This window comes from Pelodiscus sinensis, chromosome 15, assembly GCF_052426305.1.
Source record: "Pelodiscus sinensis isolate ZL-2025 chromosome 15, ASM5242630v1, whole genome shotgun sequence".
In the NCBI taxonomy this organism is placed as follows: domain Eukaryota; kingdom Metazoa; phylum Chordata; order Testudines; family Trionychidae; genus Pelodiscus; species Pelodiscus sinensis.
This window is the reverse complement of record NC_143066.1, coordinates 31,165,117-31,179,520: the sequence shown is the minus strand read 5'-3', so window position 1 is coordinate 31,179,520 and position 14,404 is coordinate 31,165,117. Positions and strand designations below refer to the sequence as shown.

The 14,404-nt window shown below is 39.3% G+C and overlaps 1 protein-coding gene across 1 annotated transcript in view; it reads left to right on the top strand.

Moving 5' to 3' along the window:
* Nucleotides 1-12,422, top strand: part of GNA12 (G protein subunit alpha 12) — a 101,676-nt gene extending 89,254 nt beyond the window's left edge. The window contains exons 3-4 of the mRNA XM_006112893.5: nt 2,643-2,693; nt 4,225-12,422. Coding sequence (XP_006112955.2) covers nt 2,643-2,693; nt 4,225-4,794 — 621 coding nt within the window. The 3' untranslated portion in view covers nt 4,795-12,422. The remainder of the gene's footprint in view (nt 1-2,642; nt 2,694-4,224) is intronic.
* Nucleotides 12,423-14,404: the final 1,982 nt, after the last annotated feature.

The following is a 14,404-nucleotide window of genomic DNA, read 5'->3' as shown; positions in this document are numbered from 1 at the left end:
GTCCCCATATGAATCTGGGAGAAGGGGGAGAGTGTCAGTCCTCCCCTGCCCTCCAGAAAGGGCACCTGGGCTGTGGGAGGCTCGGGGCCGGGCAGTCCCAGATGGGGGGGTGCATGTCCACAGCCAGCCCCTTTCACCTACCTGGTGATTCTGTCTCATTTCTGTTTGACTTTGAGAAGCAATCCCATTCCAGACATACCTCACTTTCCCGGCACAACCAAATTCTTACATTGTTGTTTTAAATTATGATTAGAGATGTTGGAGTATAACTGAAGCCAGTAAGCTGAGCTTATCAGTTAATGGTATCGGTTACACTCAGCCAGCTCCTGGGGAGGCAGGTGGGCAAGAACTGCCCACTCCATTCCCGGGGAGCTTCGCTGACTTACCGCAGCAAAGCCTCCTCCTTGGGAGCCGGGATGGCAGCCTCACTCGCAGGGAGGCTTTGCTGTGGGCTCTGCTTCAGCCTGTTACACAATTTTTAACATCCCTAGTTATAAGAGGAACCCTGGGTCTCTTTGACGGTCCTAGCTCTTACTGTTTAGGAGGCATTCTTGAATAAATAGGCGAACTCTCTCTCAAATATATAGAGGAAGATGAGTTATTTAAATGATATTAAATGAAAGCGGCAGATGTGGTTACAGACCAAACAAAATAAATCACGCTTTCTAGTGACTAATCTTAGCACGTTGTAATCTTTGTGTAAACAGTGTTCTTTACACCAAGTTGCTAGCATCTCCAGGCCAGGATCCTCCTTCACAGAATCAAAAGGTGCTGTTGCCTTTGCCCCTTAAGTGATGGACTACTAAAGTGTCTCTTTGCTCCCCTTTTGTTACCTAAAATCCATCATCTGTCTCAGAGCAACCAAAGGATTCTGCAGGTGCAGACTCTGCCCGTGATGTGATAACTAAGCTGTGGCTTAATAATCAAAACTATCATACACTTTCATTTTCTTCTGCCAGTCAGACAAGTCAATACACGTTTCTTTGTCAAGGGCAGGTTTTGCTTACATACTGCCTGCAAACATATTTTAAGAACATATTTCCAGCACAAACTCAACTCTTTGTGCACAATGTGTATATACTTATCAAAATGATTTTCAGGGCCCCATGTGTCATCAGTTAGATTATATTTTACATTGCCCCAAAGTGTTGGGGTAATGTGTGATAGAGGGCCCACTATACTATATCTCTGCCAGCTGGGATTGGTGGGTTCCGTGCGTCCCTTAGTCTGAAAGGTTATGCTGAGCTATATTAAGTTAATATTGAATGTTCTAGCCTCCTTGTGACTCTTCCAAACCAATGGCTGTCAAAGCAGTACCCTTTTTCATTCATTTTGGAAAGGACTTTGGTTCTGTTGCCTCAGACACTAAGGTGATGGGGATCATATAAATAAGTAGGCAGATCTTGCTTCTGGGTGATAAGTGTGTTCCTAGGATAGATCTGATTCCGAATGTATCTCTTTGGTGAGCTCAAATTACCAATCTTAATCTTAGTTCAGTGTACAGGTAGCTCTCTAATGCATACATCTTGTCCCCAGGAGTGCAATGGATGGGTTTTGAAGGGAGATTTCAAACGTGTTTAAAGGTTCAAGAATAAAGTCTAGTGATGCAACAGGGAGTGAATGGTAATTTAGTAGGATGTGAAGTACTCCAAAATGGATGGGTTTGAGGAAGAAGATCCTTGACAGAAGTAAGCTTTCCCTTTGGGATGAAATTGAAGCTTCCAAGGCCTATGAAGTATTCCTTCACGTGAAATTCCATTTTATTTGGCTGATTTAAGTGTGATTTATTGGAGGTCTTGTAAAGAAATTCATTTTTAAAAAGATACATATAAATAATCCTTGAGATTTATAATATATACCCAATTCAACAATAGTCTGATACATTTTTATAAAAAGCCACTTCTGTTTTAAAAATAACCTGGTTAGATTTTTTTTTTTAAACCACTGTATCCTTCAGAATGGAGTCAAGGGACCATATTTTGAAGAAAAATGTAGTCCTTTTTGCCAAGCCTGTGTCTTCAGTGAAGATTTAAACCAGACAAATCCCAGGTTGCGTAAACCTATTGCTACTTCAAAACCTGTCAGCTGATATTTAGGATGTGCGTCTTTTCTCTGCATGAGTTTTTTAGGACAAGTAAAATGACTTCCATTAAATGTAGCCTATTGTGCTGTTAGAGTGACTTAAATTGGCATTCTTCATACAAAAGAGGACCCAGTTCATTAAGACAAAGCATAAACTGACTTTAGCAGCAATTCAAGTTTCACTGTATGAATTTTGAGCACTTATTGTGCAAACCTTATTGTGATAAACTTTCTTTATTGATTTCTAAGTAATGTGCGTTCTGTTTTTTCACAGGGCATTCCACAGGAAGCACTGCACTGTCTGAGTGTTATGTTAAAGCTGTTGCAATTTTCTTCCCAAGAGTTTGTTTTAAAGTACACTACGCAGTGCTCTTCTCATTACAGCCCCTAAACACACCAGGAGAGTGAGTGTGTGTGTGTGTGTGTGTGTGTGTGTGTGTGTGTGTAAACTTCAGTGTATTTGAAAAAGTAAATGGGCAAAAAAGGCTTTCATTTAAGAAACTGCTTGATTTGCTAGCCTAGAAATAAGATTTAAGAAGCATCTCTTTCCTCTTCAACAGGGTGAATCGGTGAAATACTTCCTGGATAACCTGGATCGGATTGGCCAGCTGGTGAGGGGAAACTATTTATAGTCCACAGGGTTTAAAGTTAGGAAGTGCATTATTGCAGATGGTTTAATATCCCTAGTTTATAATGTGTGACCATAAGATCCAAATATTTTAGTTTAGAAAACTGTGTCCTCCTAAAGTGTATTAAACTTTGGCCAGAGCCATCCTGTCCATAAGACAGTTCAGCGTGGCAGTCCCAAGCCCCGCGCTTTGGGGGCCCTGATGGTGGCTACCTCAACCGTCTTACGGATGTAGCCCAGCATGGCCAGGAGGATTACCTGAGGGCCTGGTGCAGGGTGGGAGCAGGGGTTCCACCCCCGCTCACCACAGGTGTTCTTCTTTCAGTCACTACAGTGGAGTAGGCTGGGAGAGGGCAGCAGGGTGGAGCAGGCTGCTGGGTCACTCCAACCTCTGCTGCTGCCCCATGATGAGCCTCCCCCCACACCTCCCCCCCCCCAATCCTTTGACTCAGTTGGCGCAGGGGAGGGGCAGGTTTTAGGGAAGGGGTGGAGCAGAGGCAGGGTGGAGGTGGGTTGCGGGGACGGAGGGGGGTCCCCAGGCCCTGCCCCTCCCTCAGGATGGCCCTGACTTTGGTCTGTACAACTTGATATGGGTTTGAACAATTTCCTAAACCTTTGTATTGACAAATAAGAAATACAGTAAAAAGTTACATGCATAAAAAGCCTCATCTTCCTTTTCTGTCTCCTCTCTCATCATCTTTTGGACCATGTCCACTTCCTGTGTTGAGCTACTGTTCACAAATGCCCTGAGTAGCAGTGTGAATTTTACAAGAAATTGCCATTGAGCTTCTGCCACCTGTAAGGGCTACAGTAATGGGGAAAACAGTTTGGGTTGTTGCAGAAGGGCCAGCTGGGTTCGAGGGAATGTAGTGCTGCTCATCTCTTTCTTAGCACAGAGAAAGGTGGTAGAATTCCATCCATTTCACTGTTGCTCAGAACCCATAGGTAGCCGTGAGATTGGCCAGTACTTAAAACAAAATTAAGCTTGTGGTAGTGGTCGGCACATACTACTGTGGAAGGATATTGTCACTAAAGCTTGCAAGATGATGTTGATATATCAAGCTTTTTAAAAATAATTTCACTGACATTATGGCTGCTTGCATTCATTAACACTAATTAATCATTTATCGTTAGGATATTCTTGCTCATGAAGGTAGTTTCCAATCTGAAAATAGAAGAGAATTTAAATATGCAGAAGGGATGAAACTTTGAAGAAAAGTACTGGACCTATAGATTAACTTTCACATGCCCCATCATGTTCCTCCATCTTCCAACTGCAAGTTTTCAGTGTGCAGTCCACTGGTCCCATTAATTTTGGCAGTGCATAAGAAGTCCTTCATTTGGTGACAACTGATATTCATTATCCTATAGCTCCTGGAACAGGAGCATTATAGTTTCCCACAGCTATGATTATATTGAAATGATAAATAGTAATTTTAAAATCCTAGCTGATGTTGCATATTTTTAAAAGGAAAATCTGAGGCAATTTGATGTTGTTGTTCTTTCTTTTACAGAATTATTTTCCAAGCAAACAAGATATTTTGCTAGCCAGAAAAGCCACCAAGGGAATTGTAGAGCATGACTTCATCATTAAAAAAATACCTTTCAAGATGGTGGATGTGGGTGGACAGAGGTCTCAGCGACAGAAGTGGTTCCAGTGCTTTGATGGGATAACTTCAATTTTGTTTATGGTTTCCTCCAGTGAATATGACCAGGTTCTCATGGAAGACAGACGCACAAACAGACTGGTGGAGTCCATGAACATCTTTGAGACAATAGTCAATAACAAGCTCTTCTTTAATGTTTCTATCATCCTATTCCTGAACAAAATGGATCTCCTTGTAGAGAAGGTAAAGACAGTCAGCATTAAGAAGTATTTCTCAGATTTCAAAGGTGACCCTCATAGGCTAGAAGATGTTCAGCGTTACTTGGTGCAGTGTTTTGACAGAAAGAGGCGGAACCGCAGTAAGCCACTTTTCCATCATTTCACAACTGCCATAGACACTGAAAATATCCGTTTTGTGTTTCATGCAGTGAAGGACACGATCCTTCAAGAGAATCTAAAGGATATTATGTTGCAGTGAAGAAGAGCTCCCCTTGTCTTGTTGAAATTTACCCAGGGTCTATAAGTCAAAGCTTTGTGGTTTTAGGAACCAAGCTGTTCACTTGACTCGAACGCTGAAACTAGCCAGTCATGGAGACAGAAGGAGTCAAACATTGATGTTAGCTACTGAATCATTCAGACAAGTAACACTACTGAAAAAAGTGTCCATTATAGGGTTTGACAGCTAGTTTGGAATGTTGAATAACAAAATCACCTTCCTGGTTTAGAAAAATCTAACCTTGAAAAACTGCGTAAGGAAGACTTTTAATGAAAACTGTTATTTTGCAAGGATAAAACTGTAACTGTACAGACTGCCTTTCTCTGTAGGTGCTGAATTAACCAGTCAAACTCATGTAAATTACAACGAGGTTGGTAGTTGTGCTAGAGAATAAATGGCAATATATTAATCACAATTCCACATGTAATCTTTAAATATGTAACCAGATCTTGCTTGCATGTGTAGTGTTTGTCAAGGATCTGGAGTCCACTTATGTGGATGCATAACTCTTGTCTGAAGGCCTTGCATCAATCTCTTGACACATGCAAGTCTAAGACTATAAATGAAATTCAGTAGTATTATGAGTGAAATCCACCAGGCTCTACAAGTCCTGTTTCCTGCCATTCCGGAGTCAAATGGAGGAGAAAATTAAGGCCTAGCTGATGGACAATATTTTGTTTTGCACTACATATACAGTATCTTACATCATGGGAAACTGACTTCCATAGTAATGCAGCTTGAGGCATGCACTAGAACATCTGACCACTTATCTGCACATAGTGGGTGCTCTAGTGAGGTGTGGTTTATGGAAATTCAGCATTGTTCTCTCACCTGCAGTTGGCAGTATTTATGAAGATCCAACTTCTCACTTAACAGGGCTGTCTGTCTCCAAACATGTGGAAGCCGATTAAACTTTTTAGAAAATTTTTTGGAGGTAGAACATCTGCTTGATTAGTTCCTAACAGCTGACCTTACAAGAAGAGCGAACACTCATGAGATTCCAATTTTACAGCTGCACTGATACGTTTGGACAGCAGAACCCTGTAAACTAGCCCAATTTTAATCTGTTTCTTAATCAGATCTTTAGCATATATTAATTTACATGTAGTTTGCATAAACTGTCAAATTTAGTGTGTCCCATTTCAGGTGATGGTGTACACATGTGAAATTGCAAGAGGCTGTGAATAATGTTGATATGAATGGTTGACTTTCTAGCTCTCAACATTTACAGGTGCCTTTGTTTGTGTATAGATAATACCAATCTTGTCTACTACAATGAGGTGCATAAACAAAATTTAAGACCTGCCTTTTATTTCAATGCTGTAGTGTCTTTTTTTCTTCTTCCCAGGGAGCTTTCAAACACAAATATGTAATGTGAAATTGATACTGTAGTTTGATTATTTAAAAAAAAAATCAGAAGGGCTTTCTCTAACTAGACTAAGACAGCAGAAACGATGTATTTCTTGTCTCCTTTCAAACTGTAATGACATGTGAAAGAAGTACCCCTTCAGCATTTAATCCTATGGGAGGTGCTGATCTAAAAAGAACCCCACTCTGAAGTTTAACATGTTTAACTTGGATAAAATCTAAAATCTTTCCTGTTGTGGTTTGCAAAAGTTCGTATCTGTGTGTGGTGTACAAAGCTTCCTAATGCATAAATTTCCTACCATTTTAGCTTTCTTTGTGCTGGCTTCAGGAGTGAAAAGGATGTGGTTGTGTTCTACTTTTATATAATTAATATAAAATGTTTGGTGAAGTAAACCAGTAAGGAGTCGCAGACAGAAAATCTATTTAAAAATCACACTCCCATTATTTCTCTCATGTAAACAGTAGTTAACTACCTAATTAGAAAAGTCTTACTCTAGGGACCAATTTTACTTTTTTAACACTTAGTGATTTTTTTAAAATATAAAAAGGAAAATATCAATTTATCCTCCTCTTTCAGTATTGTGCATTGTTTCAGATGAGGATTCTGTTATGGTAATTGCATTTGGAAATGTAAATGCTTCAACATGAGGTGTTACAAATAGCAGCTGTGGGGGTCTAGTGGAAAATATATTTTCTGAGTTTGCCTCTTTATTTTGTTAAATGAGATGTAAAGGTGATCACTCTTCATTATTCATTCAAATACTGTATTTAGACTTTGCAGTAGTTTCTGTTCAACATGAGACTTTAGAGTTATAGCAGGTTAATGCCAACTGCATAGCTTTCTAGTTGATACTTGTATTTCATTATTTTACTGAGTGTACTATTTGGAATAATGTTTTCCCTGTTCAACTCTTGAAAAAATGTTCCCTTTTTAGAACCACATTTTTGAAAAGCTGCCTGTTTTAACTGAGAGACTGTAGTATGAAACTGCTCTTCTTTTAATGCACATATAAGATCTTATGTTCTTGGTCACTTTTTTTATTCTTTTTTTAAAAGAACTAAACTAATACATGTGCTGTTCTCAAAGCAACTTTCACCATTAGAGTTTCACCCTGAAAAGTAGTATTCTGTGTTTCCATGTTTAATTTTGACAACTCTTAAGTCTCATTTTCAGATGATAGTACTAAAACACAACCAGTTGTTCTGGCATGCTATGGCTACTTTGTACCATGAAGTTGCCCTGTTAAGCCCAGAAGGAAGGTGGGGATACAGGGCTGCATGGCCATGCTGTCTTCATGTGTGTTGTCTCCAGTAAGGACAAACAGAGGAAATGGCTTGCAGCATGTTTAAGCAGGAGAGCTCTATTATGTGATCTATCAATTTTTAAAAGTGGCAGATGGGAGCCTGTACTGAAAACCATGTTGATATCTTGTGGTGCCTTCAGAACTGTGGCTTTGGCGCAAGACTCATTCAGGTTACTGGTAAGTGCCTTTCCCTCAAATTAGCTCATCAATAAATTGCTCTTTATACTATCTACAAGGCAGTAACTACTGTGGAATTTCCAAGTGAACTGGGCTTAAACAATTTTTATCTTTAAAATTTTACATCACAGTTGTTGATGAACTACAGGTTTAATAGCTCATCAATAAATTGCTCTTTATACTATCTACAAGGCAGTAACTACTGTGGAATTTCCAAGTGAACTGGGCTTAAACAATTTTTATCTTTAAAATTTTACATCACAGTTGTTGATGAACTACAGGTTTAATAGCTCATCAATAAATTGCTCTTTATACTATCTACAAGGCAGTAACTACTGTGGAATTTCCAAGTGAACTGGGCTTAAACAATTTTTATCTTTAAAATTTTACATCACAGTTGTTGATGAACTACAGGTTTAATAGCTCATCAATAAATTGCTCTTTATACTATCTACAAGGCAGTAACTACTGTGGAATTTCCAAGTGAACTGGGCTTAAACAATTTTTATCTTTAAAATTTTACATCACAGTTGTTGATGAACTACAGGTTTAATAGGTAATTGCCACTTTTAACAACATATTGACCAATACTCTTGAGATGTAGGGGGAACGCAAGGTATTGTGGTGATGAAGATGAATGTAGTTATGATTAACAAGTTGCTCTAATTTAAATGACAGCTGCTTAGAATATTTCTAGTTTCATTGTCACTACACATCTGAATTTTATTTCATGTTATATAGCAGAGTAGGCAGTTTGAGCTTGACAACTTTATAGTAAATTACATGTTTTAAATTGTGCTGTCAAACCTAGAATTGTGCAGCTAACATGTCTAAAGGAGCTTCTAATGACTAGCATTTTTGCAAGCTTTTCAAAAATAACTAAAGGGTTAACAAGTTTGCTGGCTGAAGTTTAAACAGAGCTGAGAGCATTTGTGCAGCTCAGATTTTAGTATGGAAGGAGCTATAGTTCAAACACTGTGGGAGGAGCTCATCAGGTCAAAGACTAAAATTTCACTGTACTGAAGCTGAGACAGCAGCTGAAGTGGAGTCTCAGATGGTGTGAAATGCGTCCCACCAGTCCATCCGCAACACTGATTTTTCACCCTCCACTCCCCCTCCCAAATTCCCGCTCAGATAATGTGGCAAGACTTTTTTAGGGAAGTTGAATTCTGAGGAAGTACCTTGAGTAATCCAGATTTTAATTCGTATGCAGGTGTTTTGTGTCTTGTGTATGGGTTTCTTCCCTTTCCCAACCCTGCGATGGAGTCTTTCAGATTAGTGCTAATTATCAAGTGCTCTTTAAAGACTTATTGTTTAAAGTGTGTGTTGTAAATCTCTGTAGGCCTAATTTTGGAGGAACCACTCTTTCTTCCTTCAAAATACCTTGGCTGATTGTAGTTGTTGTACTTCTAGGCTGAGGCTGCTTAGTTAATTAACTAGTAAGAATGATACTTTTGAGCAATTGCTCTCATGCCCTCAAAATACAACCATACACCGCAGCTCACCATACACCCCAGAGAACAGGTGCTACAAAGCTGCTTCTAAACTAATGTTCTGAAGCCCTGCTTTCCCATGTATAAGTCATTTGGTATTGAATAATCCTGGTGAATGGGCAGAAGCATATATCCACCAAAGAATTTCCATAGTAAAGGAAATTGCAGTATGGAGACTCAGCCATTCAAGGGGTTAGTAACCCTATTGTGATGCACAATTTTTTTTTCTGTTCTTACAAGATAGACTAAGGTCCACTTGTGCCCTAAATTTGCAAGGGGATGCACTTTGACCCAACTTCGTAAAGATAATATCAATATGACTTTTTCTGTTTGCATCAATGAGCAGGCAGTGGCACTGTAACCTATTCTGTAATTCCAGTCTATGCCCACAGCAATAAATTGGTCCGTACTTTAATACTTGTTGCTTTGACAATGGGTAAAATGCCCTTGATATACCCTTCTTACATCAGATGTTTCAAGGTATTTTCATCATCAGAAGTTACTTGTTTAGTAGCCTAGAAAACAGTGTACCCACTGTACTTGTTTTATTGCGGTAACAAAACTGTTCTTATTCATTGCATTTTCCATAATGATGCTATGTAATAGGGCCTGGATTTTTTTTCTTAACTTTGAAGGGAGTTGCATGCAGAAAACTTCCATCAGATGTTCAGGGTGGCCTTTATACACCTATCAGGATTCCAATTTTCGAACAGATCAAGCCTTGAGACAAATGCAACTTGCTATAAATCAAATACTGACCTCTAAAGATGAAGACTGTACCTATTTTTGCAAGCATTAATCTCTTCCTCATATCAGTTGTCCAGTTGCATTAAACAAAGTGGTGTAGTGAGGTTATAAGTCTGATACCTTATCAGCTCCCCCTTAGTCTTGGATGGCCGTCAAGTAGCACTTTTGTTATAAGTCCAACTGTTTACATCAGTGTAACCCTTCTCCCTTTTTACTGCAACACAGTAAAAGTTGGTGGATAGCGAGATACTTCAGTAGCTCCTCTAAAGCAATAACAATCTTTCTAAGATTTCCACAATGGCTGCTTCTTGGAAGACCTTGTATTCCTAAGACAGAGCTTTAAGATTGTTTTAGAACCTGTCTTAAAGTGAGTAAGCATGGAGTCTCTTCCAGTCTCACTTCCAGAGGTTCTAGCCTAAGACTGAGGTATGTTGACAGTACAACGCAGCACCTTCCCCCAGGGTTGTAGTGCTGCTGCCGGAGTTGTGCTGCTGATGCCGGGGGTTGAGTGGTGTGTTTGTGTGTGGTGGTTGTTTTGTTTTATGGGGGGGGGGGTTTGTATCTTGCTGGAGGGAATTACCACCCTCCCCCCACTTAGTGCTGTGAATTGGGGTTTTGTTTTGTTTGTTGAGCACTAAATTCACTTTTTGTAATAGTTGACACTAAATTGTTTTACACAAATGGAGATGAGGGGCAGGTAAACTATTCAGAACTGAAGCTGGATCTGTATTCACTATCAGGTGGCGCCTCTGCTCACAGCAGCTTGAGTCAGTTTAGTCTTGACTCTGAATTGCTTGGCTCTTTAAGTCTGTATCTCTTTTTAGCTGTATCTTGAAAATCAGTGTTTAGGTTTCGGTCTTGTGTTGACATGCTTGTCTTTTGGGGGAAGAAGGGAGACACGGGATGGCTCCAGTGCCAGCAGTTCTGTGGCTGCCTTGCTGTACTCTAACCTATTACAGACTAGTTCTTGGCATTTGTCCATGGTTCATTTGGTTGGCTTGGAAATAACCACAGTCAGAAGGAACAAGCTGCACTGATGTCCTCCAAGATGGACTTTCTGGCAAACAGCCCAAGTGTACTGTTGAGAGAGAGAGAGTGCGGTGATTTAGTTTCTAAATGGATCTCAAATGTTTCTGCTTGAAACAAAATGCCATCCGTTGTGAGCTAGTATTCTTTGATAACAGACTCCAGGAAAACTATTTGGCTGTGTATTATACCAGCACATTGGCACAGCTATAGCAGCTTGCATTTCCTTTTACAAATCCTTTTCCCCAACTGTTTGTAACTGGGTCCTATAAACTCAATCCCTTGTAATTTGTGACATGCAAGGCTCTTATCAGATAGCATGCCTTAGATCAATTAAAAAATTAGTTAACCTTGCTTTAAGGTATTAGATTGTGAGTATGCAGAGACAACTGCTTAAAAAGGGTCAGATTGCTTCAGGTTACTTTGAGACATGAGGGCATGTTGTTCAAAATCAGCTGCTGCTCTTACTGTACTGCTTCACACTGATGTCTATGTGTTAGGCTCAAATGCTTGGCACAATAGTGAGTAAATGAGCTTTCAACAATCCACAAGATTTAAAGGCCCCGTGGTAAATTCTGCTTTGGAAGTTGTTTTGAAACTTGATTTTTGGTTCGTAGACATTAGCCTGTTGGATAAAGTGCATTTTTCCAGCTCAGCCTGTTCTGTTGTTCAAAATTGCCCAATAGACTAGAGCTGCTAATCCACCTTTTTGTATTAATGACTTACTAAATGCAAGTGTTACTAAACCCGATGCTTAAAAGTTGGCCAAGTGTGTCACTCTTTTAAGCAAGCTGTTTTTTTTTTTTTTTTTTTTTTTAAATTTTGGTTTGAATCACATACAAATGAAATAACTAAAGCGATGAGTGTGTCACATAGGGCACAGATTCTGTGGTTGTTTTTTTTTTAACATGGGTCTGGGAGTTCTTTGGCTTTAGCCCTGGTTGATCTTTGGCTTCAGCATAATTTATCACCCATATCCTGTGATTTATTTTTTTTAATAAAAAAAATACCTGTGCCAAAATCAGCCTTTAGAAATGACAGAACACTAGTTAACTTTGTGACATAATCCAGTATCTTAGAAATGGATTTAAAATGTTTCCTTCTCTGCTATAACACCCTATAGTGCCTCGGTATTATAGCACACATACTATGCAATATAATTCAACTGTTTTTTAAACCAGTTTGCTGCATTGGGCAGGAAAGGCCTGAGTTTAGCCTTATTTTCTAACAATTCACACGTGTTTTTTAAAGACAGTGACAAACTAAACTGAGTTGAGATAAAAAAGGCATTGCTCATTAAAGTGTCTTTGTAGAACTAAAACAGCATCCACCGTAGAAGCAGCCTGTTTGCTGTGATAGTCTCCACTTATGAAAACTGTGTATTAGATTCAATTATATTGTGAGGTGTAAAAATGTATTTTATAGTTTTGGTGAATTGACTGTTTTGTATATATGAATTTTATAAATCTATTAAAACTTGACTTGTTGTACTGTTCTGTATGGAGTGTTGCATCTTTCAGTACAGACCTCAATTGTTGTATAATTTTAACCTTGTTCACTTGCTTACTGTGATAGTCCAGGAACTAGCTGAGGCAATCTGGGAACGGTTAGTGGTGATCTTCTAGGATTTCATCCATCCACAGTGAGTTCTTGGAAGTCCGGAGAGGGGCAAACAGTACCCACCTTTTAAAAGGAGAACACAGAAAACTTGGGATTGACTAAACTTTTATATAAGAAAGGGTACTGAGGAAAATTATTAAACAATGAGTTTGTAGGCATCTGGAGGATTAGCTATATATTTTATAAATGTGCATCTGTTAGTGAGTCTGTTTATTGAAGAATTACTCCTAAATGATAAGAGTTAGGATCACCAGACTTGGTATGTAGCTTCCTTTTATCCTAACTTAAGCAAGGTCAGGGTTTGGTTGTGCCAGGACAATGGAATGTGACTTGTTTCCATAAAATGGAAAGGGAGGGGTGTGATAGGAGGAAGTTATACTATGTAATGACCACAGGGAGGCAGCAAGCCACTGGCCCCCCTTCCACATGTCCATGTTGGGCCCAGGGAGCACTACCAGGAGAAGGAGCTTTGCCTCACCCAGGGCAACGCTGGCAGCCAGAGTGTGTGGCTCCACACCCCACAGCTGAGTTTATCAGAAATAACCAGCATGGATTTCTCCAGAACAAATCATTGCAATGTAAATTCTTTCTTTGACAGAGCTACTGGCCTAGTGTATGGGGTGATACCTGAATTTGAGTAAGGCTTTACTATAAAGTGGGTGCACAACTGTTTGAAAGGCTATACTCAAAAGGTCGTTATCAGTGGTTGCGTCAAACTGGGAGGGTGTAACACATAGGGTCCTGCATCTGATACTTGTCAATATTTTCATTAATGATTTGGATAATGGAGTGAAGAGTATGCTTAAAATTTAGAGATGGCATCGATCTGAGAGGTGTTGCAAGCACTCTAGAGGAGAGGATTAGAATTCAAAACAGCCTTGACTAATTGGAACACTGGTCTGAATTCAATGAATTGAAAGTCAATGAAGATAAGTGTAAAATATTTCACTTAGGAAGGAAAAATCAAATCCCCAAATACAAAATGGGGAAATAAATAAGATCTAGTGCTGCCAAAAAGGATCTGGGGTTATAGTGGATAACAACTATGAGTCAACAATGTAATGCAACTGCAAAAAAGAGTAATATTCTTGGGTGTACTAACAGGAGTATCCTATGTAAGATGCAGAAGGAAATGGTAGTGGGCATGAAACCTCAGATGGAGTATTGCATCCAGTTCTGGGCACCACACTTCAGGAAATGTGGATAAATTGGAGAGAATCCAGAAAGGTCAGGTTTTCTAAACCTTTAATTATTGATCTATCAAGAAAGTTATTTAAAACTAGACCTATTTAGTCTTGAGCGGAGAGGAGGGACTTAAAGGACAATTATCAATGTTCTCTATGTTAAGATGGAACAAGAATTAATAGGTTTAATCTTCCATAAAAATATTTAAATTAGATATTAGGAAAAGCGTTCTAACTAAGGGAAGTTAAGAGCCTCCTTATAAGAGGTTCAGATTGGACAACTATCAGAGATGGTCTATGTTGACTTGGCCCTGCCTCAGCACAGGGATATGGACTTGATGTCTTCTTGAGGTTTCTTCAGCCCCATATTTCTATGATTCTATGAAATGAATGAGATCAGGGCTATCGTACAACAAAACCTTGTGTGGAAGAGCCCTTTTCCCAAACTTGTACATATGCCATATTTCCTTAGACTTGATTTTGCTCTGAATTGCTGCTCCTAAGTCTTTGGAAGAACTGAACCTTTTAGTATGGCATATGGACGAAATGTTATCCTATATAGAGCTCTATTAAAATTCAGATTCCTCCTGTAGAATTTCGGTAGCTGATGTAAATATTAAAAGTTGATGGGGGTACAGCTAGAATCACTTGTGTTTATATATTTCAAGCTCAG